General features: G+C 37.3%; 1 protein-coding gene across 2 annotated transcripts in view; it reads right to left on the bottom strand.

Annotated features, from left to right (window-relative positions):
* PRKD1 (protein kinase D1) overlaps positions 1 to 25,468 on the bottom strand; it is a gene marked incomplete at both ends in the record, with an annotated part of 334,107 nt that overhangs the window by 143,265 nt on the left and 165,374 nt on the right. For both annotated transcript variants that reach the window (XM_082853994.1, XM_082853995.1), the window contains one exon: positions 18,147 to 18,285. In XM_082853994.1, the coding sequence (XP_082710120.1) occupies positions 18,147 to 18,285 (139 nt within the window). The remainder of the gene's footprint in view (positions 1 to 18,146; positions 18,286 to 25,468) is intronic.

Raw genomic sequence — 25,468 nt, 5'->3', positions numbered from 1 at the left:
GAAAATAAAAATAGAATGAGACCCAGAGTTAGCTAGAAATTTTTCATTTTCTAGAAATCAAAATGCTGAAATTGCTTCATAACATGAAAAAAAAATGAATTCAGAGTTTGACTCAAATCCCAATTCTTGTATTAAAGTCTATGTAGGAAAGGAGGTACTTGGTATATTTGTGTGTAGACTTCTTCTTGAAGTCAACACTGGTAACAGTATATAGATGTCTTAAAAATTCTTAGAAGTGGAGGTACAAATACATTCTGGTATAGTATTGCTCTTTTCAAATACATCTTTCTATTTTATTCCTCCATACTGGCAAAATGAATAGTCTATTGCCGTTGAAGACTTAAAACAGCTGCATTTCTAATTTTGGCAGATTATGAGGGATTTTTATATGGGTGGCATGTTAAAAGCAAATAAACGACATGCCAACCAGCAAAATGAGAGTGCTGGGCAGATGGTAGCACGGCTGAGTTACTGAATTGAAGTGCTATGTGCTACCAATCATGGAACATCAAAAAGGGATATTTGGCAGCTTTTCAAGTCAAGCCCAATCCTTTACCTCAAGCAAAAATAATTCAAGTCCACAAAGTCTTCAGATAGCCATTCAGTAGCCATTCTCCAACTGGCCTTTGTCAACACAGGCAGGCTTCAATGACTTTATTTCACAGATTTTGATGGTACATACAATTCTACCTTTCCTTCCTTCCTTTCCTCCTCTGGGCTCTCGTGTGTGCGTGTGTGTGTGTGTCTGCGTGCGTGTGTTGAGAGACAGAAAGAGAGACGGGGGGAGGGGGAGAGGAAGGAATATGAAAACAAAGTATATATTATGATTTCTCCTACTACTAGGGGATTATCTTGGAAGAAGTCAAGAAGCATTTCAGTATGTCCTGTCATCATAGTGAAAAATAATCCATCCATGTAAGATCATGAGACAATCCTGATCAATATTAATCTTCACTGATCAATCTTGTTTAATACATTTTAAAAATTGCATTCAGAATGCTACTATGTAAATTTCCTGCAAACCCAGAGACATGATTTTCCAGAGAACAAACAGCTGGGCACTGTTTGGCCTTCAAAAGCAGGTTTTTCTCTGATTCAAGGCACCTTATGAAGTATGAGGCTAAGGTTATATAACTTTTTAAATAAAGATTTTAGAATTTACGTACTTAACTAAATGTCTTTTCTAACTTGCACAAGATCCATTGTTAACCCCTGATATTTTATTATATTTTGTATGTTTTTGTAAACCATTATAAATATACCTTGGAAAAATGTGAGATAAAACAAAGAAATGAACCCATTCATATATTGCACAAATAGTCTACATACCATCTATACTATACCATCATGCTGTATTATCCTTCCTGACCTATTTCTTTTCTACTATCTACTTTCCCTGTCTCCTTCCTTTCTAGGATGATTTGACAAGATCTGGATGTCTTACATAATGTGTTAGATACTTTACATTATTATCATAGTCAAGCCTTAGTCTGAAGGCACCCAAACACAAAACAGCTTTCCCAATGTCACACAGCTAATAAATGGGCTGCTGGGAATTGGACTCAGGCAGTCTCGTTCCAGGATCTGTGCTTTTAACTACTAGGGTATTCTGTGTAGCACACAGTGAAATGAGATAAAGAAATCAAGAAGCCCTGGGGAAAGTGAATATCATGCCAAATACAAAGGATTAGTATAGTGAAAGCAATGTAATACCGACTTGCACCATTATTAAAGGTGGCCCATGAATTCAGATTTGAGAGGTCAAGGCCAAAGCAAGAAGGAAAATTAAATGTCCTAAGAGTAATATTATCCATAAAATAGAGCTGTTTTGGGTACTGAAGTCTGAGGAATTTATCCAATAAGAAAGGGTGATATAGTAGATGATATAGTAGACAATGACTCCCATGAGATTTCAGTAATAAATATGCGACCAAAATTTTCAGTTGTGTTATTTATAACATCTCTCAGTATGTCATATCAAAGAACATTTCAGTTAAAAGCATTTTTGAAGTGTGTGTGTGTGTGTGTGTGTGTGTGTGTGTAAAGAATGTATTCCAGAGTTTTAGGAGTAAAATTTCATTTATCTAGCTGTTGTGTCCAATAGAATTTTTTTGATGGTCAAAATATTCTATATCAACATGGCAGCTATTAGCCAATGTGCCTATTAAACACTTGAAATGCAGTCATGTGACTAAGGAGTTAAATATTAATTCTAGTTAATTGAAATTTAAATTGCCACACATAGTGGCTACCACACCGGACAGGGCGCAGCCAGCGGCATGGTTGGACTGCATAGCCCTCAACCTATTCTCACGAATACAATTTCATATTTTCACAATAGATGGACAAAATAAAAACCCAAACACTTTTATTTTCTAGTTTGAGTCTACAGCACAAGAATTTCATGTTATTTAACTCGGCAGAAAACTAACCATTTGTTCAAAGTTTCTGACTCGAAAAAACTCTGTACTACCTCTGTATAGAATTGAGACAAGGCAATACCTATTTATAAGATACTATTATTGCTTAAAATATTTTTTATATTACGGTCAGATTCTGTAACTCATCTATTTCAGTATCTCTGATGTGTCAAAATCTTCATTTTTGAGTTGGAGTGTGATTTTTGGAAATAAGCTCCAAATAATTCTGAGTCAAATCTGATAAATAAAACAGATTAATGACATTTTTGTGTGCTTTATAAACCAATTATAAAGACAAAATTAATCTAAAAGGCAAAAAGAACAAGAACATCTTACTATGTTTCCTAGAAGGATTCTGAATATGCAAGTCCTCTGAGCTCTTGTTGTATCATTAAGATGCTAACATTGTAAGATTTATATACGTGAGACATTGAGTGTCCACCCTAAGAAGAATTATAAGGAATTTGGGGTTATACAGAGACCGGAACATAAAGAGAAAGATCCCCCTCTGTGTGGTTTTCATTACCCATGTGTTCTTTTCCTGTTTATCTGGATGACTTACAGAACTGTCCTCAATTACAGAAGTAGTAGATTAAAAGAGAAGAGACGGAAAAAGTATGATTTCTGGCTAGATATTCACTTGCCAGATGGTTAAGAACTAGACCTTAGGCTAATTCTGAGAGACCAGAGGGGCTTGGTATGTCCTTCTCTGAAAACCACAGTACGTACACGGACAGAGATCTCTATAGAGATTTAGACTCCAGTTTGGAGCAGGTGACGCAGCTTCTCCTATAGATCTTTTGCCAGCTGACCCTTAGGCACTGACAGCTGTTCTGCTGGACGGGCAAAGCTACAGAGCTCCAATGTGAGGAGGGAAAAGAAGAGGGGGAGCGGCCGGAAAGGTTAGCCAGCATCTCAGGATATCACTCCTTACTCCTTCCAAATGCTGAAATAGAAAGGTCAGAGCCCGAGGCCAGCTCCAGGGTCACCTCTCTGAGCTGTAATGCCAGGTAGGAAACCCTGAGGCTCCAGATGAAGAAATGATGGCAAGTTGATGAAGGAAAGTGAGATTACTATTGAGGGGGAGCGCATCAAAAAGAAGTGATTACTAAACATGTTTTAGAAAGAAAGCAAGGATATTTGAAAGAAAAGAACAATGGGTGGGAAAGCTAACTCAAGCAAGAATGAATGGACTTCGGTGGCAGATGAGGTCCCTTGGTCACGGTGATGAGCACAATCAAGGAGTTGTAAGAATTAAGATAGGAAAACAACTGGTATTTTATGAATTAGGTCTCATTGTACATGAGAATGTTGTCAAAGACATTGCAATGTTTTGAAAGCAAACTAAATTTCTAAAAATAAATAATTTCCAAAAAATAGTTTTTAAGGATATGTAGAAGATAGCAAAAAAAACAGAAAAAAAAGGATTAGTCAGATGATAATAATATTAATCTTACTAACAGATTAGGCCAAGGAGAGTCAACAGTAAGCACTGAAATTCAATTCCTACAAAAGAACAGCAATTTTCAACATCATATACAGAGCACCTATTTAACTGTTCATTTGTTGGTTTGTTCATTTTGTTTACCTAAGTATTCATTCATTCACTGAACCAACAGATATTGATTACATGTCATATGTTAGGTCCTGAGGATTCAATACCAAAATAAACGGTTCCTGTTTCAAGTAAAGTGTAGTCCAGTGGGGTGGAGGTGGGGCATGAAAGTTGAGAACTTCACATTTGCCAGGCATCTTGTGAAAGGTGTTCTATTTATTCTCATGAAATCTATAACCCAACCCTATCTTGGAGATGCTGTTATTGCTATTTGACAGGTGACAGATAAAGACTCTGGGGAATGAGGTGACTTGCAATACACTATATAAGAAATAAATGGCAGCTCTGGGGTTTAAACTGAAGTCTTTTATTAGAAGTCCACTATTTATCAAATTGAAGTTATGAGGATATATGCCACAAAAGAAATGTGCATATTTCTGAATGAATATATGTAAAGCAGTTAGAACAGTGCCTAACACATCATAAATGCTATATGTCCTTATATCACTATCAGTAATGTTATCATTTTTTTCCTTAAAGAACAACATGGGGAAGAAAAATTAGTTATTCAAAATTATGTTAATCCTGGAGTTTGGGATTAATATATACACTTTACTATATATAAAATAGATAACCAACAAGGACCTACTATATAGCACAGGGAACTATACTTAATATTTCATAATAACCTAAAAGGGAAAAGAATCTGAAAAAAATAGATATATATGTCTGTATAACTGAATCACTTTGCTGTACACCTGAAGGTAACATAACATTGAAAATCAACTGTACTTCAATAAAAAAATTAAGAGAAATACAATGTAGCAGAATGCAACATGTGCATAAAATTTTCAAATGAAATAAGATTCTTCAAAGAACTTTTTTCCTTTAGGGTTTGTCTTATGTCCCATGTGACCTGGGAAGAATGTCTTCACTTTGCCTTGACACTTAAGGATAGTTAAGTTTCAAAAAAAAAAAGACAGAGAAGCAATGCACTATTGTACTGTATCTCCTTGGAGAATCCACTCCACAAAAGGACAAATAATGGAGAAAACTATCAAAGTAAGGCGGGAGGGCTCCAAGGCCCCTTTTCCTACTTGTGATCATGGAGGTCACAAGTAGGAAATGGGCAATCTATGGAAACATTCCAACTGTCTGCTCTTTGCATTCACTTTTTAATGAAAATGGTTTAGAGTGGCACAATGAGACCAAAACCAGATTTATCTGAAAGATAAGAATGTAAAGAGAATTAATATTACTAATAAATGGAAATGCTAAAGACACAGTTAACATAAACCATATTTAGAAGAAAAGAGTAATGACCTATAATCTCACATTTAAGTTTTCCACTGTTAAAAAACCACCTGCACAGATAATTGCAACTAAAGGTGGATAGGAATTGGGACCACTCAGCCTGGCAGATTTAGATGTCTAAGAACAACTACAAAGAAATACAATTATCCAAGCAGTATTAGGGCTGGGGAGGTGCTTTCCATGATTAAATCTGCCTTCTTAAAAGCAAACAAACAAACTTATGTATACATAACGTACTCTTGGAGAAATAATAATGCAGTGATCTAATACATCACTCTCAAGGTTTTCCCTTCCATCCATATTTCAGAGGGGGAAAAAAACACTGCTAGGCAATGTACTATATCTGAGAGAAATAGATATAACTGGCATAGCACCATATAAATCAATAATTTGCACTTTCTATAAAATAAGGGAGGACTACCTGGAATTTCGTTACCATATATTTTTTCTGGCTTAGAGTTTAGACAATGAATCTTACTAATAGAAAAACATGGTCATAAGAATACTTTAAATATAGTGACCCTAAGACACTATTTCAATTTTGATCAGAGCTGTGAAATTACATGATGGGATCCTATTTAAACAAGGACATGGTTACTTTATTATTTCATATTTTGTATCATAACTCTACAGAGAAGAGCCTCCAGAGTTTTCTTAATATGATCACAATTTGTATGTTTATGAAATATTTTTTATGAGGAAGAGGGAAATAATGGTTGTGTGATAAAAATCATGTCAATGGAACTTGCAGCTAGCTCATTGCTGGTTTTGTTGTTACAAATACCATCAATGTTTCTTTGAAATATAAACTGTCTTACTATAGTAGGAATTCTTTGAACAGGTTCTCAAGAATTCCTGTTTACCGGTACAAGTTCAAAGGGCTAACTTGAAGCGGTGTGAAGAATTCAGTCACTTAGATTCAAGCTCTGGTTAGTAATACCCCTACTCACTGTAGGATGTGGGCAAGTTAAAATTTATATTCCATAGCTTTTTTTTTTTCTTTCTTTTTTTTTTTTTTTTGCGGTAGGCGGGCCTCTCACCGTTGTGGCCTCTCCCGTTGCAGAGCACAGGCTCCGGACCCGCAGGCTCAGCGGCCATGGCTCATGGGCCCAGCCGCTCCGCAGCATGTGGGATCTTCACGGACCAGGACATGAACCCCTGTCCCCTGCATCGGCAGGCGGACTCTCAAACTACTGCGCCACCAGGGAAGCCCTCCATAGCTTTTAAGATACCTGATTTCACTACCTCATGGCGTCATTGCAAAGGAAACATTACTTATGTAAACTGCTTCAAAAGCCTGTGCCACTATGTAAACAATGATTTATTGCTTCTTAACTCCTGCTTTTCCATGGTTTAAACATTGCCCTCTGTGAGAAAGAAGTGGCCTGTATAAAGAGAATGGATATATCATCTCACATCACTTGTCTATGGGCTTGACCTAGAGGAGTATTTCCAGTGTGAACTGCTGACCCAAGACTCCCCAGATAGAGGGGAAAAAAAAGTATTTCGTGATACAATGAATTTGGGAAGTGATATTGGAGAATTATGTTTTCTATTAGCATGCACCAGAGTTCTGAAGAGTCCTGCAGGAAATAATTCTTTCAACATTGCTTAACACAACATTTCTCAAAGTTATCTCAAAGTCATCAAAGACCAGGATTCCCTTTTGTGGTATGTTTAACCACCAAGAACATCACGGGTAAGGCCACTTAGAGTGTGAGGAGAGCAATCAAAACAGCTAACATCTATTGTGCAGCTGCTATGCACAGAAATTCTCTGAAGTGCTTTACATGCATTAATTTATTTTAACTTTTCTAATAACCATACAATGTAGGTGCCATTGTTGTCCCCGTTTTATAGATGAGGAAACTGGATCGCTGAATGATTTAATGTCTTAGCAAAGATGTAAGTGGTGAAGCACAGAAAAAGGATATGAACCCAGATGATCTGGCCCTGGAAACTACTCAAGCCTTATGCATACCACTTTACTTGCAGGCTGAAGAAAACATGGAATCCATGTATTATTATCACTGTATGATACTTTCATCCAGTATAAGCTCCTTTTTAGATTAAAAAATAAACAAAACCCATGAATCCCAGGGGTTATGCAACTTATACAAAAGCACAAAGGACATCAATGGTACTATATATCCTGATTATATATAATCAGTTATTCAGCCCTTCGGGGCAGTACCCAAACCACTTGGCAAACATGTTGAAGAAGGTATAAGGGCAAGATTTGGGATGAAGGAAAGGAAATGAGATCACGCTTAGGTAGCTGTAGCCCTCCTTGGAGTCGCCTTCATTTTCTCATCTCCTTCATCAAATATATACAAATGGTTATTAGATCTCTTTAATTTTACCTCTAAAATATCTCTTGATCTCTGTACCTCATTTCCAGCTCTTCTGTCACTGCCTGAGAATAGGTCCATACCCTTCTGCCTGGGCTATAGTACTAGCTTTCTAAGGAGGCTCCCATCTCTAGATAGTGGGGAACAAATAACCACATGGGGAAACAGCATTCTGCAAAAGTTATAAATAATACAGCATAATCTACTGTAAAAGATGACAAAAATTTCCCAGGAAAAAATGTGGGTTTTTACTGTTAATAAAAGAAGGAAAGATCTAACACTTAGCTCTAAGACTTTAAAACCGTGATTTTATTTGAGAAATCCTTGTAGTCCTTGTCTATTTAATCACCTACAAGATTGATACATACACACATATAGACAATTAGAGCTCAAGTCCAAACAAAACAAAGCAAAAAAGGGTTGAGTCATATGAATGCAGTCCTGTTATTAATATGCTTTGCTACGGATGAATTACCATGCTTCAACAGAGATCCATCATGCAGAAGACTTCAGATAAATTCCATGAACTTTATTTACAGTTTAGTACCATACACTTGAACTTGACATTGGCTTTAGGAAAAGAAATTTCCATTTGCAGTGTTTTCCTACTTCATAACAATAGTAACAATGCTAACCCTTTGGTCAACAGACAAAGAAAGTTTGCCAGCCATGGGAGTATATATGGTGGGAAACTTCCATGGAGTTGTTTTTTTTTTCCCTCCATAACCCAACCCACCCACCCATGAGCAATCTTTTCCTGGCTTACTGGTTCTAAAAGCATTAGCTCAACCATGCCATGTTTTCCGGAAAAAAAAAAAAAAAAAAAGCAGGGATTGGTGGGGGAAGCCAGCGAATTAGCCAGGAACAGTCTAGTTAGTACTAACATGATGAAAGGTCTCAGCAGAAAATGACATAAGCAAGAGAAAATTCTTGATGCTGTCTGAAGAGACAAGAGTGTTTAACATTCCTGAAAATTAATATTTTCCACGTTTTCTCACATTTTATTACTGTACTATGCCAGAAAATGTTCCTTTTGGTGGAACATTGGTTAAACATGAGAAGACTCAGACTATGTGTATGTCAAACTACAGAATAAAATTTAATTTTTTTTCTTAAACATCTTTATTGGAGTATAATTGCTTTACAATGGTACGTTAGTTTCTGTTTTATAACAAAGTGAATCAGCTACATACATATACATATATCCCCAAATCTCCTCCCTCTTGTGTCTCCCTCCCACCCTCCCTATCCAACCCCGCTAGGTGGTCACAAAGCACTGAGCTGATCTCCCTGTGCTATGCGGCTGCTTCCCACTAGCTATCTATTTTACATTTGGTAGTATATATTAGTCCATGTCACCCTCTCACTTCATCCCAGCTTACCCTTCTCCCTCCCTGTGTCCTCAAGTCCATTCTCTACAACTGCGTCTTTATTCCTGTCCTGCCCCTAGGTTCTTCAAAAAAATATATATATATATATATTTTTAGATTCCATATATATGTTAGCCTACGGTATTTGTTTTTCTCTTTCTGACTTACTTCACTCACTATGACAGACTCTAGGTCCATCCACTTCACTACAAATGACTCAATTTCGTTTCTTTTCATGGCTGAGTAATATTCCATTGTATATATGAGCCACATCTTCTTTATCCATTCATCTATTGATGGACACTTAGGTTGCTTCCATGTCTTGGCTATTGTAAATAGAGCTGCAATGAACATTGTGGGAAACGACTCTTGTTGAATTATGGTTTTCTCAGGGTATATGCCCAGTAGTGGGATTGCTGGGTCCTATGGTAGTTCTATTTTTATTTTTATTTTATTTTATTTATTTATTTTTTTGTGGTACATGGGCCTCTCACTGTTGTGGCCTCTCCCGTTGCGGAGTACAGGCTCCAGATGCGCAGGCTCAGTGGCCATGGCTCATGGACCAAGCCGCTCCACGGCATATGGGATCTTCCCGGACTGGGGCACAAACCCGTGTCCCCTGCATCGGCAGGCGGACTCTCAACCACTGTGCCACCACGGAAGCCCTATTTTTATTTTTTAAAGGAACCTCCATATTGTTCTCCATAGTGGCTGTATGAATTTACATTCCCACCAGCAGTGCAAGAGGGTTTCCTCTTCTCCACACCCTCTCCAGCATTTATTGTTTGTAGATTTTATGATGATGGCCATTCTGACTGGTGTGAGGTGATACCTCATTGTAGTTTTGATTAGCGTTTCTCTAATGATTAGTGATGTTGAGCATCCTTTCATGTGTTTGTTGGCAATCTGTATATCTTCTTTGGAGAAATGTCCATTTAGGTCTACTGCCCAGTTTTGGATTGGGTTGTTTGTTTTTTTGATATTGAGATGCATGAGCTGCTTGTTAATTTTGGAGATTAATCCTTTGTCAGATAGTTCATTTGCAAATATTTTCCCCCATTCTGATAGTTGTCTTTTCATCTTATGGTTTCCTTTGCTGTACAAAAGCATTTAAGTTTCATTAGGTCCCATTTGTTTATTTTTGTTTTTATTTCTCTTCCTCTAGGAGGTGGGTCAAAAAGGATCTTGCTATGATATATGTCATAGAGTGTTCTGCCTATGTTTTCCTCTAAGGGTTTGATAGTGTCTGGCCTTACATTCAGGTCTTTAATCCATTTTGAGTTTCTTTTGTGTATGGTATTAGGGAGTGTTCTAATTTCATTCTTTTATATGTAGCTGTCCAGTTTTCCCAGCACCACTTATTGAAGAGGCTGTCTTTTTTCCATTGTATATTCTTACCTTTGTTATGAAAGATAAGGTGACCATATGTGTGTGGGTTTATCCCTGGGCTTTCTATACTGTTCCATTGATCTATATTTCTGTTTTTGTGCCAGTATCATACTGAATTTATTATTGTGGCTTTGTAGTATAGTCTGAAGTCCAGGAGCCTGATTCCTCCAGCTCCGTTTTTCTTTCTCAATATTGCTTTGGTTATTTGGGGTCTTTTGTGTTTCCATACAACTGTGCAAATTTTTGTTCTAGTTCTGTGAAAACTGCCATTGGTAGTTTGATAGGGATTGCATTGAATCTGTAGATCGCTTTGGGTAGAATAGTCATTTTCACAATGTTGATTCGTCGAATCGAAGAACATGGTATATCTCTCCATCTGTTTGTGTCATCTTTAATTTCTTTCATTAGTGTCTTATAGTTTTTGTATACAGGTCTTTTGCCTCGGTAAGTAGGTTTTTTGTAGGTATTTTATTCTTTTCGTTGCAATAGTAAATGAGAGTGTTTCCTTAATTTCTCTTTCAGATTTTTCATCATTAGTGTATAGGAATGCAAGAGATTTCTGTGCATTAATTTTGTATCCTGTTACTTTACCAAATTCACTGATTAGCTCTAGTAGGTTTCTGGCAGCGTCTTTAGGATTCTCTGTGTATAGTATCATGTCGTCTGCAAACAGTGACAGCTTTACTTCTTCTTTTCCACTTTGGATTCATTTCTTTTTCTTCTCTGATTGCTGTGGCTAAAACTTCCAAAACTATGTTGAATAATGGTGGTGAGAGTGGCCAACCTTGTCTTGTTCCTGATCTTAGTGGACATTTTTTCACTTTTTCACCACTGAGAACAAAGTTGCCTGTGGGTTTGTCATATATGGCCTTATTATGTTGAGGTAAGTTCCCTCTATGCCTGCTTTCTGGAGGGTTTTTACCATAAATGGGTGTTGAATTTTGTCAAAAGCTTTTTCTGCATCTATTGAGATGATCATATGGTTTTTCTCCTTCAATTTGTTAATATTATGTATCACATTCTTGATTTGCATATATTGAAGAATCCTTGCATTCCTGGGATAAACCCCACTTGATCATGGTATATGATCCTTTTTATATGCTGTTGGATTCTGTTGGCTAGTATTTTGTGGAGGATTTTTGCATCTATGTTCATCAGTGATATTGGCCTGTAGTTTTCTTTCTTTGTGACATCTGTGTCCAGTTTTGGTATCAGGGTGATGGTGGCCTCATAGAATGAGTTTGGGAGTGTTCCTCCCTCTGCTATATTTTGGAAGAGTTTGAGAAGGATAGGTGTTAGCTCTTCTCTAAATGTTTGATAGAATTCACCTGTGAAGCTATCTGGTCCTGGGTTTTGCTTGTTGGAAGATTTTTAATCACAGTCTCAATTTCAGTGCTTGTGATTCATCTGTTTATATTTTCTATTTCTTCCTAGTTCAGTCTCGGAAGGTTATGCTTTTCTAAGAATGGGTCCATATCTTCCAGGTTGTCCCATTTTATTGGCATACAGTTGCTTGTAGTAATCTCTCATGATCCTTTGTATTTCTGCAGTGTCAGCTGTTACTTCTCCGTTTTCTTTTCTAATTCTATTGATTTCAGTCTTGTCCCTTTTTTTCTTGATGAGTCTGGCTAAGGGTTTATCAATTCTGTTTATCTTCTCAAAGAACCAGCTTTTAGTTTTATTGATCTTTGTTAGCATTTCCTTCATTTCTTTTTCATTTATTTCTGATCTGATCTTTATTATTTCTTTACTTTGCTACCTTTGGGGCTTGTTTCTTCTTCTTTCTCTAATTGCTTTAGGTGTAAGGTTAGGTTGTTTATTTGAGATGTTTCTTGTTTCTTGAGTTAGGACTATATTGCTCTAAACTTCCCTCTTAGAATTGCTTTTGCTGCATCCCATAAGTTTTGGGTCATTCTGTTTTCATTGTCATTTGTTTCTGAGTATTTTTTGATTTCCTCTTTGATTTCTTCAGTGATCTCTTGGTTATTAAGTAGTGTATTGTTTAGCCTCCATGTATTTGTATTTTTTACAGCATTTTTCCTGTAATTGATATCTAGTCTCATTGCATTGTGGTCGGAAAAGATACTTGATATGATTTCAATTTTCTCAAATTTACCAAGGCTTGATTTGTGAGCCAAGATATCATCTACCCTGGAGAATGTTCCAGGAGCACTTGAGAAGAAAGTGTATTGTGTTGTTCGGGGATGGAATGTTCTATAAATATCAATTAAGTCCATCTTGTTTAATGTATCAGTTAAAGCTTGTGTTTCCTTATTTAGTTTTATTTTGGATGATCTATCCACTGTTGAAAGTGGGGTGTTAAAGTCCCCTACTATGATTGTGTTACTGTCGATTTCCCCATTTATGGCTGTTAGCATTTGCCATATATATTAAGGTGCTCCTATGTTGGGTGCATAAATATTTACAATTGTTATATCTTCTTCTTGGATCGATCCCTTGATCATTCTGTAGTGTCTTTCTTTGTCTCTTGTAATAGTCTTTATTTTAAAGTCGATTTTGTCTGATATGAGAATTGCTACTCCAGCTTTCTTTTGATTTCCATTTGCATGGAATATCTTTTTCCATCCCCTCACTTTCAGTCTGTGTGTCCCTAGGTCTGAAGTGGGTCTATTGTAGACAGCATATATACAGGTCTTGTTTCTGTATCCATTCAGCCAGTCTATGTCTTTGGGTTGGAGCATTTAATCCATTTACATTTAAGGTAGCTATCAATATGTATGTTCCTATTACCATTTTCTTAATTGTTTTGGGTTTGTTATTGTAGGTCTTTTCCTTCTCTTGTGTTTCCTGCCTAGAGAAGTTCCTTTAGCATTTGTTGTAAAGCTGCTTTGGTGGTGCTGAGCTTTTGCTTGTCTGTAAGGGTTTTAATTTCTCCATCGAATCTGAGTGAGATCCTTGCTGGGTAGAGTAATCTTGGTTGTAGGTTTTCCCCTTTCATCACTTTAAATATGTTCTGCCACTCCCTTCTGGCTTCCAGAGTTTCTGCTGAAAGATCAACTGTTAACCTTATGGGGATTCTGTTGTATGTTACTTGCTGTTTTTCCCTTGCTGCTTTTAATATTTTTTCTTTGTATTTAATTTTTGATAGTTTGATTAATATGTGTCTTGGCGTGTTTCTCTTTGGATTTATCCCGTATGGGACTCTCTGCACTTCCTGGACTTGATTACCTATTTCCTTTCCCATATTAGGGAAGTTTTCAACTATAATCTCTTCAAATTTTTTCTCGGTCCTTTTCTTTCGCTTCTTCTTCTGGGGCCCGTATAATTTGAATGTTGGTGTGTTTAATATTGTCCGAGAGGTCTCTGAGACTGTCCTCAATTCTTTTCATTCTTTTTCCTTTATACTGCTCTGCAGTAGTAATTTCCACTATTTTATCTTTCAGGTCACTTATCCGTCCTTCTGCCTCAGTTATTCTGCTATTGATTCCTATTGATGTTTGTTTGCTCTTTAGTTCTTCTAGGTCCTTGTTAAACGTTTCTTTTATTTTCTCCATTCTATTTCCAAGATTTTGGATCATCTTTAGTAGCATTACTCTGACTTGTTTTTCAGGTAGACTGCCTATTTCCTCTTCATTTGTTTGTTCTCGTGGGTTTTTACCTTGCTCTTTCATCTGCTGTGTGTTTCTCTGTCTTCTCATTTTGCTTAACTTACTGTGTTTGGGGTCTCCTTTTCGCAGGCTGCAGGTTTGCAGTTCCCATTTTTTTTGGTGTCTGCTCCCAGTGGGTAAGGTTGGTTCAGTGGGTTGTGTAGGCTTCCTGGTGGAGGGGACTGGTGTCTGTCTTCTGGAGGATGAGACTGGATCTTGTCTTTCTGGTGGGCAGGATGGCGTCTGGTGATGTGTTTTGGTGTGTCTGTGGCCTTATTATGATTTTAGGCAGCCTCTCTGCTAATGGGTGGGGTTGTGTTCCTGTCTTGCTAGTTTTTTTGCCATACGGTGTCAAGCACTGTAACTTGCTGGTCATTGAGTGGAGCTGGGTCTTACCAGCTGGAGATCTCTGGGAGAGCTTGTGCCGTTTAATATTACGTGCAGCCAGGAGGTCTTTGATGGACCAATGTCCTGAACTCAGCTCTCCCACCTCAGAGGCACAGGTCTGACACCCACCCAGAGCACCAACACCCTGTTAGCCACACAGCTGTCCAGGCACCGTGTGAGGATTTGGGGATCGGGACAGAATTGTGTGGGTTAGTGTGGGGTCGTCACCTGCCCGCTCCCAGAGGAGGCTGGACCAGACACCACTGGCTTCCGCAAAAGCACCTCTCTCATGTGCAGCTTCCTGAGAATGTGAGCACTCCTCCAATGAGAGCAAGAGGTGATGAGGCACCTGCTGTGTTCTCCAAATTTAATTTTTAATGAGGATAAATAGAAAATATGGAGAAATGAATTTTAACAGTAAAATATTTATAGTCTGTAGGAGGAAAATTTCCAGAGCATGTTTATGTTCTGGAGCTGGTCAAAAGGCCACAGAGCGGATGTTCAGTGTCTTGCTCCACTACCCCGCTTAATCCGCTGCATTTTGAATGAAGCTGATCCTTAACCACACCTCCAGGAAATGGCACATTTCTCTGGCCAATCATAGCATCCATTCTCTTCAGGGACTGGTTCAGGAATGAGTATGTTTATGAGCTCCTTTGCACGATGTCCTGAAGCGTCTTACTAGCTATCATTTGTCTTGCCTCACATTATAATACGATACAATCCTGCCCATAACACAGGCACTAATTTCTTGTCAGGGCTGGGTAAATGCACACAAGGAGACTTGAATTTCAGTTTAGTTTTGAGTCTATATCTAAAAACAATATTTTTACAACAAATCAGTATTTTTACAAAATTCTGTATACATGATAACTTCTAATGTGATAGCCAGTAGTCACTTCAGCAACCCACATATGTTTACTCAGAACCTCATGTCTATGGTAACAAAAGGATGGGGGGAGAAGAAGATTGAGAAACAACAGTAAAGCCAAGTGAAAGACATATCTGCCTTGAGCCATGTTGGCAAGGGACCGTGTGTCTAGCAGTCATGTGTGGCTCAGGAACAGGAATGGCAAAAATGGATGTTAAAGTAATTCAGATTACAGACAGGTATAGCAGGGCCTGCTAAGGTATAAGAGAATAACCAAGTAGTCGAGAGTATATCAAAGTGATGTAAGACATGAATCTAGTGGGCCATGTGCTGTGGGCAAAGAAGAAAGGGAAAAATATAGTCCAAAAATGGTAGGGAGTTAGTGATTAAAAGCTAAAGTGGAAAAGACAGGGAATGGGTGTATGCATTTGGTGGCGACTGACAAGATGGAGGACGGGTGCCGCTCAAGTGAAGATCTCAGAGCGGGGGCCACACCTTATTGGTGAGGTCAGGTCTGTAGTTACACTGAAGGTGACTGACAACAACCAGCAAAGGTAAGTGCTGTGAGGGGGAAACAGGGTTGTAATATGGAGGACTGGGAGGTTTTAAGGAAAATTTTTTTTTTTTTTTTTTTTTTTGCAGTACGCAGGCCTCTCACCACCGCGGCCTCTCCTGTTGCGGAGCAAAGGCTCTGGACGTGCAAGCTCAGCGGCCATGGCTCACGGGCCCAGCCGCTCTGCGGCATGTGGGATCTTCCCGGACCGGGGCACGAACCCACATCCCCCGCATCAACAGGCAGACTCCCAACCACTGCGCCACCAGGGAAGCCCCAGGAAAAACATTTTTACCATGTATTGAGAAAATCACAATGCTGAGTGTTAGAGTGGTAGGAGAATACCAAAGAAGTTACAGGTGAATGCTGGAGATCTAAACATAATTGAATGTGTGTGTGTATATATATGAATAATTTAAGGTGAAGTGCAATTATGTGGAGTGTGAAAAGGGTTCAAAGGTTCAAGCTTCAAAATTGGAATCAGGCTGTTATAAAATGGCTCCTTTTAATTAGCAACCAGATAGCTACTGACAGAGTAGGAGAGGCTTTCCTGAGCCAGGTGCTGCAACAGCACCTTTAAATGCCCCCTCAGCACTGTGGCCAGCGACACAGGAGAGGCAGGACACAGAACATAAAGGGTGGACGGCAAAAGAAGTGGAGTGTAGGCACAATGAGGTTCTGGGCTTGCAAAGACGGAGAGGAAAAGCAGAACGCTGATCCTTGTGCCCAGGGGCCCTCCAGAGGGCTGCATCACGTCAACGTGGGGCAGAGCAGGTCTGGCTCACGGAGGGCGTGGGAATAACATGCAAACAGGCAGCACCTCTTCCCCACCTCAAGAACACTCACACACAGCTTGCATTCAATCTGGCTGGTACTACTCTGAAGGGCTTGATAACAAAAGTAAAATGAAAAGAAAAATGAATAATTTCGAAATGCAACCTTGAAAATATTCATATATTTCTGGACACGGCCACAGGGGAAAGACTCATAAAGCACATTCTTCGCGAAGCCGCCTTGCTATGAGTCTAATATGAATCATGGTGAGAATAGATCTGGTGTATGATGTCCTTGAATAATTTATTTCAGGCAGCCCCTAGTGTTCAGAAACAGGAAACTTAAAGAACAACATGTCTAGGCACTAGTTTTGTGTGGCCAGGCTCGGTGAGCCAATGTCAAAAGAGCCAGAGGAAAGTAAAAAGGAGAACTCAAAGCAAGTGATTTCTACCTACCCCCACCCCCCAAATTTAAAAAATGAAAACTTTTCCTTTTTTGGTTTGTTTAGCAACAGGCAAACTTATAAACAACAGGAAAATTATTACTCTTATCTAGCTAAACCAAGTTGTTTTATAGCATCTATCTACCCAATGAAAGTGGGGCAATCCCAGGACCTGTCACAATGATAGATCAATACAGACAACATGAATTAGACTGAATCAAAACAAAGACCAAGTGAATTATAATCAGTGCATCCAAGTACTGGGCTCTGGAACTTGAGGAAACGAAGCCTAGAATCATTTTTAAAGCGAATGAATTTCCTTTAGTCAAAGGGATAGCAAGCAAAGAAGGGAGAAAGAGCAATGTAATCTGTGTTTCTCAATAATGACTCAATTTTAACAAAAATAAACAATAAAAATCTGTACCTCTTCAGAATATTGCACTGATCATTGTTGTTAGGATCCCTGCTACAGGTGTTCTCTGGCATTTTTTTAAAAAGTTAAATTTTTTTCTGTATCGACAGGCACAGTCTGATTACTAACTTCTAAATCCTAAACAAGAAATATAAATCTGGGCAGAGGGAAACACAACCATTTCTCAGGGAGTGAGTTAGATAAAGTCATACAGCATAGCCTGACCTGCTGTAACTCCTGAGCTCTGGTTTCCAACTTGGTCTTGGCTAGTAGTTAATGGATTTCTGACTCGACTAAAGCAATCGTTCCCTAGCCCTTGGCTTCCAGACACTCGGTACATTTGGGGCCCTGACATCTGTCTTAGCTTCACCATTGGTGAGTTTGTTTTTGTTGGCTTTTACTGCTCTTCCAGATGATCTAAGGTAATGCATGAAGGTATTCATGTGTGTTGTTGGAAGCCTGGGGAGAGCGTGAAGTTGGGAGAAGTGACTGGGACAGGACTGGCTAGGGAAACAGCCAATTCAAGGGAAACCTTTTGCTTTTTTCAAAATAATTTTGAAAGTTCATATAGACAGAGCCCTAAAATTTCCTCATGGGGCCGGGTTTGATATACGCTTTCTATGCTGCCTTAAAAACGTATGGCCAAGAATTCTCCAGATACAAATTATTTATCTATGGATAGAGGGAAAAAGTATACTACCTGACAAGACAACTTCAATAAGATCGCCTTCCTGGATATCGCTAGCCGTTTTCACCAGCTGAAGGATGTTTTCAGAGGTAGGGTCGTGGCGGAAAAGCAGGATCTTATCGTACATTCCATAGAAACCACATTCAGGGAACTGTAAATACAAATACCACAACAGGTTAAATGTCAAAATCTTCCTAAATTTAATCAAAAGCAAATAAACAAATGTCAGGGCACCAACACAAGCTAATTAGAAAAGTTCAAAATATCTAGAACATCAAAAAATAAAAATGAATGGCCAAATTGATAGTGACATGACTCCAAAGCAGGAGGAAAGAAATCACATATCATAAGGGCAATAATGACAAAATGATCTTCTAATTAGAGAGCAAGAAAACAAGAGAATCTGAGATAAGATTCAAAGAAAGTCCTGGCAGTAAGGCAGTTAAGAAATACAACAGGTGGTAAGAACTGTGCATTTCCACATGATTTATAGCAATTCAATTACATTAAAATGGGAGTTTGTTACAATTCCATTACAAATATTGTTGCAATTTATTTGCCAAAAAAAAAAAAAAGGTCAGTCCATTTTGGCATATTCAAAAATAAGAGATGACTCAATAAATCTAAACATGTTCTGTGTGTGGGCAGAGGTGTTATCTAGATTCTTTGATTCAGGAAAGCACCAGAGGAGACAACCCAACTCTCCCTTTTGTTGCTGCCCATACATTGCATTTAGTTTTCATGCAATCTAGGTTAAATAGACAAGTACAATAGCTAGAAGTCAATTCGTTTTAAGTATACATAGTTTATATTCTCCTCACAGGGATAAATCCAAGAGTTTATTACTCAAGACTATCTCCCAATAGCAGGCATATAATGAAAGCTAAATGAATGATATTTTCTAATGAGAAACCTAAAAAATTCTGATATTAACAATAACTATTTGAATATCAACAATTAATATTATTCCTTTCATTTCCTCTCTTCCTTCTAATGCAAGAAAGTACTCTAAATTCAAACCGTAGTCCTGGTTGCTGAATTCCATCTTAAAAGTAGAATTATTTGATCAAAGGGTAGGAACATCCTTAAGAATCTTAAAGCCAACTTCAAACTTATCACAAACCACAATCTCAGGAACAGTGTAAGCAAAGATCCGTCTGTATTAGCATTGAATATTTTTATTAAAACAAACAACCTAGGCTAATAGGTATGTGAAAAGGGCTCTTTTCTTGTATATGATATTTTCACATAATTAGCAGTTGTTATTTCTTTTATAAATTGATATTTGCCATGTGTGGAAAAAGGTCATAAGTCAAGGAGAGAAAATTGTCTTGTTCCTGAAACTTGTGATATTTCTGACACGTATGTCAATAAAGGTTGACTTTTAAGGAGCTACTGTCATGAAGAAATGTCCAGAATATGAGATTTTCTGAAGATAAATACAATATATGATGCATTCTTCCTTATTTTTCTTATTAATAAAACTAGGGGCTACAATCATGTAAGACGTTTTGTGTGAATTAAAAATAAGTATATACAGAACATCCTCTTGCTCTTAAGAGTCTGTTGACAACCAGGCTTAAAACTACTTCTGCATATCACTTAGTAAAGTTGGCTTCTGTAAAATAAAATGTAACAGCTGAAATGATGTCACTGTTCCACTGCGCTAATGAAAACAAAAATAAATAATAGTTCCTTTTTTTTTGGTAATTTCTCCAATAATATTATTAGAGTGCAAGGAGAGGGAGAAACTAAAATACCATTTTCTAAACTACAGCAACAAAGAGTTCATGTACTATTTTAAAAATCAACCTCATCTGATGTGTAATTTACAATCAATAAAATGGATATAAGTCTATGAGTTTTGACTCTTGCCCCGGCACGCATGAAACCAAAATCACAACCAAGCCATGAAACATTTTCATCAACCCCCCAAGTTTTATTGTACCCCCTGCAGTTGATGCTACCCACAATCTTGACTCAACACAGTTTTATTTTGTCAGCAAAGATTAGTTAGCCAGCTATAGAATTTCATACAAATGAAATCATACAACATGCACTATGTACTCTTTTTTTGGCTGGCTTCTTTTGCTCATTATGTTTTTGAGACTCATTTACACATAAGGTATTTGAGATTCACCTGTTTTTATTATGTTATTACCATTTCATTATGTGGATCTAGGATAACTGCTTATCTGTGCACCCACAGATGGACATTCGTATTCTTCCCCCAATTTGTGGCTGTTACAAATAATAAATCTATGAACATTTATGTATGAGTGTTTCGATGGGTATATGGTTTTCATTTCTTATGAGTAAATATCTAGGAAAAGAATTTCTGGGGCATATAAATATATGTTTGAGTATATAACTATCTTAACGTCAATAACACATTATACTTATTACTGGAGCTTTCTACTAAGCCTGAATTCAGTTAGTGTAAGCTCTCCATCTTTTTCCTTTTCAAGATTGCTTTGGATATTATAGGTCTTCTGAATTTCCATACACATTTAGAATCACTTTGTCAATTTCTAAAAAATAAATCTGCTGTGATTTTTCAATGATACTACATTGAAACATAGATCAACTTGGGTAGATCTATATTTTAACAATGTGGAGACTTCTATTTTGTTATGAACAAGATGGCATATCGCCCTATTTATTAGGTTCCTTTAAATTGCTCTCAAAAATGTTTTGTAGTTTTCAATGTACATGTCTTAGATATATTTGCTAGATTTATCTCTAAGTTTTTATATTTTTATGCTATTATAAATGGCTGATTAAAGTACAATAAACATACAGTAAAATTTGCCCTTTTTAGCGTGCAGTTCTGAAAGTTTTGAAAGATGTATACCATAACCACATGCCGTATATGTAGTATACACAACACAGCCAAGATACAGAACCGCTCCAGTCCCTACAGTTTGGTCTTTTCAAGAATGTGATATAAATGGTATCATACAGTACATACATTATTTTGAATCTGACTTTACTTAGTGCAGTGAAGCTGATATTTGTCCATGCTGTTGCATATATCATTAATCTACTCCTTTTCACTGCTGAGGATTGTTCCATTGTGTGTATGGATGGACCACAGTGTATCTATTCCTGTTAGTGGAGGGGCATTTAAGTTAGTTCCAGTTTTTGACTATTACAAATAAAGGTGCTATAAACGTTCACTTAGAGGTTTTTGCCTGAACATAGTAAGTTTTTATTTTTCTGGGGCATATGGAAGTATCTGGATAACCTCATAAGGAACTGCCAAACCGTTTTCAAAGTGGCTATACAATTTTGCATTCTCACCAGCAACGCATGAGAGTTCCTGTTGCTCTGCATCTCTGACAGCGCTTGGCAATGTTGGGTTGTTAAATTTTAGACATTCTAATAGGTGTATAATGGTATCTCATAGTCTTAATTTACTTTTCCCTAGTGACTAATGATATTGAGTATCATTTCTTGTACTTATTTAACACATACACACACAGAGACCCACCTGCTCAATTCATTTGCCCATTTTAAAAGTTGAGTTATTTTCTTATTGTGGAGTTCTGATAGCTCTTTATATATTCTAGATAAAAGCTGTTCACCAGATACGTGTTTCACAGATATTTTCTTCCAGTCTGTGGCTTGTCTTTTCATCCCCTTAACATTATTTTCTTAAGTTTTTAATTTCTATGAAACCCAATTTATCAAAATTTCTTCATGGGTCATGGTTTTGGTTTAATATTTAATAAATATTTGTATAACCTAAGGTAACAGGTTTTTTCTTATGTTTTATTCCACAAATTTTATTGTTTGGGGTTTTACATTTGGGTCTATGATCCACTCTGAGGTAATTTTTTAATAAAGTAAGAAATATGGATTGAGGTTCATTTTTTGCATATTTTGGAAGATCTGTATAAAATTGGTATAAATTCTTCCTTAAATGTTTGGTAGAATTCTCTAGCAAAGCCATCTGAGCCTGGAATTATCTTTTTTTTGGAAAGATTAAAATTATATATTCAATTTTCTTAATAGATATATCACTACTTAGATTTCAATTTCCTCTAAGTGAGCTTTGGCATTTTGAATCTTTCAAGGAACCAATTCATTTCATCCAAGTTGCTGAATTTACAGGCAAAAAGTTTTTTCATATTATTCCTTTGTCACCCTTTAATGTCTGTAGTGATGTCTATTATTTTCTTATATTTGTAATTTGTGTCCTCTCTCTTTTTTGCTTGATTGGTCTGGCCATTGGTCTATATATCTGTTTTTATGTCATACTGTTTGATTACTATATTTTGAAATCAGGAAGTGTCATGCCTCCAGCTTTATTTTTCTTGCTCATAATTGCTTGGGCTATTTGGGGGTCTTTTGTGATTCCATATGAATTTTAGGATTGTTTTTTCTACTTCTGTAAAAAATGCCTTGGGATTTTGATAGGGATTGCATTGAATCTGTAGGTTGCTTGGGGTAGTATGGACATTTTAACAATATTAATTCTCCCAATACATGATCATGTGACGTTTTCTATTTATTTGCCTTTGCTTAAATTTCTTTCAGAGATCTTTTAGTGTACAAGTCTTTCATCTCATATTTTCATGTAATCATGAAAGTTCTTTTCTGCTAAGTCCATCACCTCTATCATTTCTGAACTGTTTCTATTAGCTCTTTTAATCCTGGTTATGGGTCACATTTTCCTGCTTTTTTATACCTGTGTTTTCTAAATTAGATGCCAGATTTTATGAATTAATGTGAGCAGTTGTACGTTGTTGTCTTCCTTTAAAGAACACTGATATTTGTTTTGGCAAAACATTAAGGTACTTGCAGACTGGCTTTATCTTTTCAAGGCTTGCTTTTAAGCTTTGTTATGGCAGCTCTAGAATAATAGTTGTTCTAGGGATAATTTAGTCCCACTACTAATGCATGACTCTTTCTCTCTATAGAACACTTCAAATGTTCAGTGAAATCTCTTCTATTTGTCTGGTAGGAACTCGACCATCTCTCAGCCCTATATGGGCTCTGATTTTCATTTCAGAGCTTCCCAACAGTTGCTCTTTATTCTGCCTTATAGATTTTTACCCTATGGACTTGTATTCAGTCTAATATTCAAGTGGACCCTTAACCAGATTTCTGGAGCTCTTCCTTTGTATAGGTCCTACCTTTCCAGTATTCTTCCCCTAAAAATTCTGTTGACTTGGGCACCTTGAGCTCTATTACCTGTCTCCTCTATGCAGCCACAGAACTAGGCTCTTCTTGGGTTCTCTCTCCCTGCAGTAAACCTCAGATGACTGTAATACCTACCTTGTTTGTTTCCTTTTCTCAGGGGTCACCCTGCATTGCCTGTTGGCCAGTGTCTATAACAGGTATTTTACGTATTTTGTATTATTTTCTATTTGTTTGGGGCAGGTGAGCATGTCCCATACCAGATATTCCTTGTGAATGAAAGCCAAAGTCTCATGTGCTTTTTAAATATAGAATACCGATCTTTTCTACCCAAACTTTTGACTAAATTCTATGCAAATAGCATTTGCAAGAAAAGAAAATTAAAGAAAAATAAAACATCCATAGTTAGTAAGAGTACATTTTTAATATTACATTGAAATAAATGCAAAGTATATTTAATGAAATAAGAATTAAAAATTAATAATTATCATATAACTCTCAAAACATAGTTTGACCTATCCTGAGTTAAACTTTAACTGTTAAAGGATTGTCCCTGATTGGAATACAAATGTTCTTCAAAATATAATACACTAATTAATGCACAGTTCCTCTTACCATATTCTTTCAAAAACCATGGGTAGCTGATTCTGACTCAAGAGAGAAGAGAAAATTCAAGAGACTCCATACTTGAGCTGGAGTGAATAGAAAATAACAGCTGGAAAGGAAGAGATGAAACAGCAATTGTTTCCCCAAAGAAGAGCTGAACTTTACTGCATCGTCTAACAAATACCTTGTCAATGAGCCTGTGTGGTGGAAGAATAGGTGGGAATACTGAAGAGGGGCTTAGGAGACAAGGATTCTGCTGGCTCATCACAATGTCAGCGCAACCTGGCCTTTATGCACATGTCCCTTGGACATCTGTATATACCATTCCCTTGTGGTCCTCTATTGCTGACATGTGGACATCACACTCTGTGTCGTGCTTCTTTGTAAGACCATGGGTATAGTGTAATCAAAGATTTGGTATTCAAGTAAGGCTTGAATGCCTCACATCCCAATTATGTTTCTTTCTAAGGGTGACTCAGAAAACATTTGGAAAAATCAGAATAAGTAGAATATTACCAATATATGCCACACATTAAAGCTATTATTTTAAAAGGCTAAATTGAAAAAATGAAGTTAGTGTTATAAATGTTCTTGAAGGTTGTTTGTCCAATATATAAATGACTGAGGTGTGGATAGCCACTCTCCCACATTCCTTCCTACTGGGTCACAGACATGGCTTTTCTCTCTTCATTAACAAGACATTCAGAAACAGGTTGTAGAGCCTTGTGAAGCAGGGCACAGGGGTGAACGTGGAGATATAGCCTCTCGGGACAGCTGTCATGGCAGCAGAAGTTAAGGGTTCGATTTTTTTTAAGATTGTACCTTTTTTTTAATTGACCAGAATAAAATATATGCATATTTGTCTTTCCCTGTTAAGAGAAAAACCTTTTCTTTTATGTAATGTAACATTCTGCTTGAATGGAAACTATGTACAATAAGACTTTCAAAAATTATATTTAAAAATGATGCCTGGAAGGTGAAAAGTGTAAAGGAACAATGCCTGACAACTGAGAAGAGAACATATTGGGGAAAACACTCATGGAACAACATTCCCTAATTTGGTCATAATCATCTGTTTTTATGTGAAGGTGTGTGAGCTTTGAAATCTGAAAACCCTCATTAAACTAAACAGGCTTTCAGAAAGGCTCGGAGGCTTGTACACTCAGCTGGAGCTTATTACAAGATCAGTGCTGTGTTTCTCAGAGGCTTTGTGGTTGTGCGCCCAAACATCTGAGATAAGTGATTTCAAGCTCTCTCCAAGTTCGACTCTAACAAACCTGGCCACTGTGAAAATACGGCCAACAATCCTGGCACTGGTCCTTAGCTCTTTAATTCTACCCTATGCTGGAAATCTCTGTACTGCTGTGTGTATCATTTGGCATTTTTTGACCACAGAGCACAATTTACTGTTACATTTCACTATAAATTCTTGGCTGGCCAGACAATGTGCTCCAGAGTAGAATAAATATATGTTTCAATGAGTAGCTGAAATGTGACCTGGCCAAAGAGAACTCTAGGGAACAAAGGGTGCTCTTCCACAGTTGAGGCCAATCGCAAAGGGCAAGGAACAAGCAATATCAGAA

The sequence above is a fragment of the Leucopleurus acutus genome (assembly GCF_964270905.1).
Source record: "Leucopleurus acutus genome assembly, chromosome: 1".
NCBI lineage: Eukaryota > Metazoa > Chordata > Mammalia > Artiodactyla > Delphinidae > Leucopleurus > Leucopleurus acutus.
The sequence above is the reverse complement of the archived record's forward strand: the minus strand, read 5'-3'. Positions and strand labels throughout refer to the sequence as shown.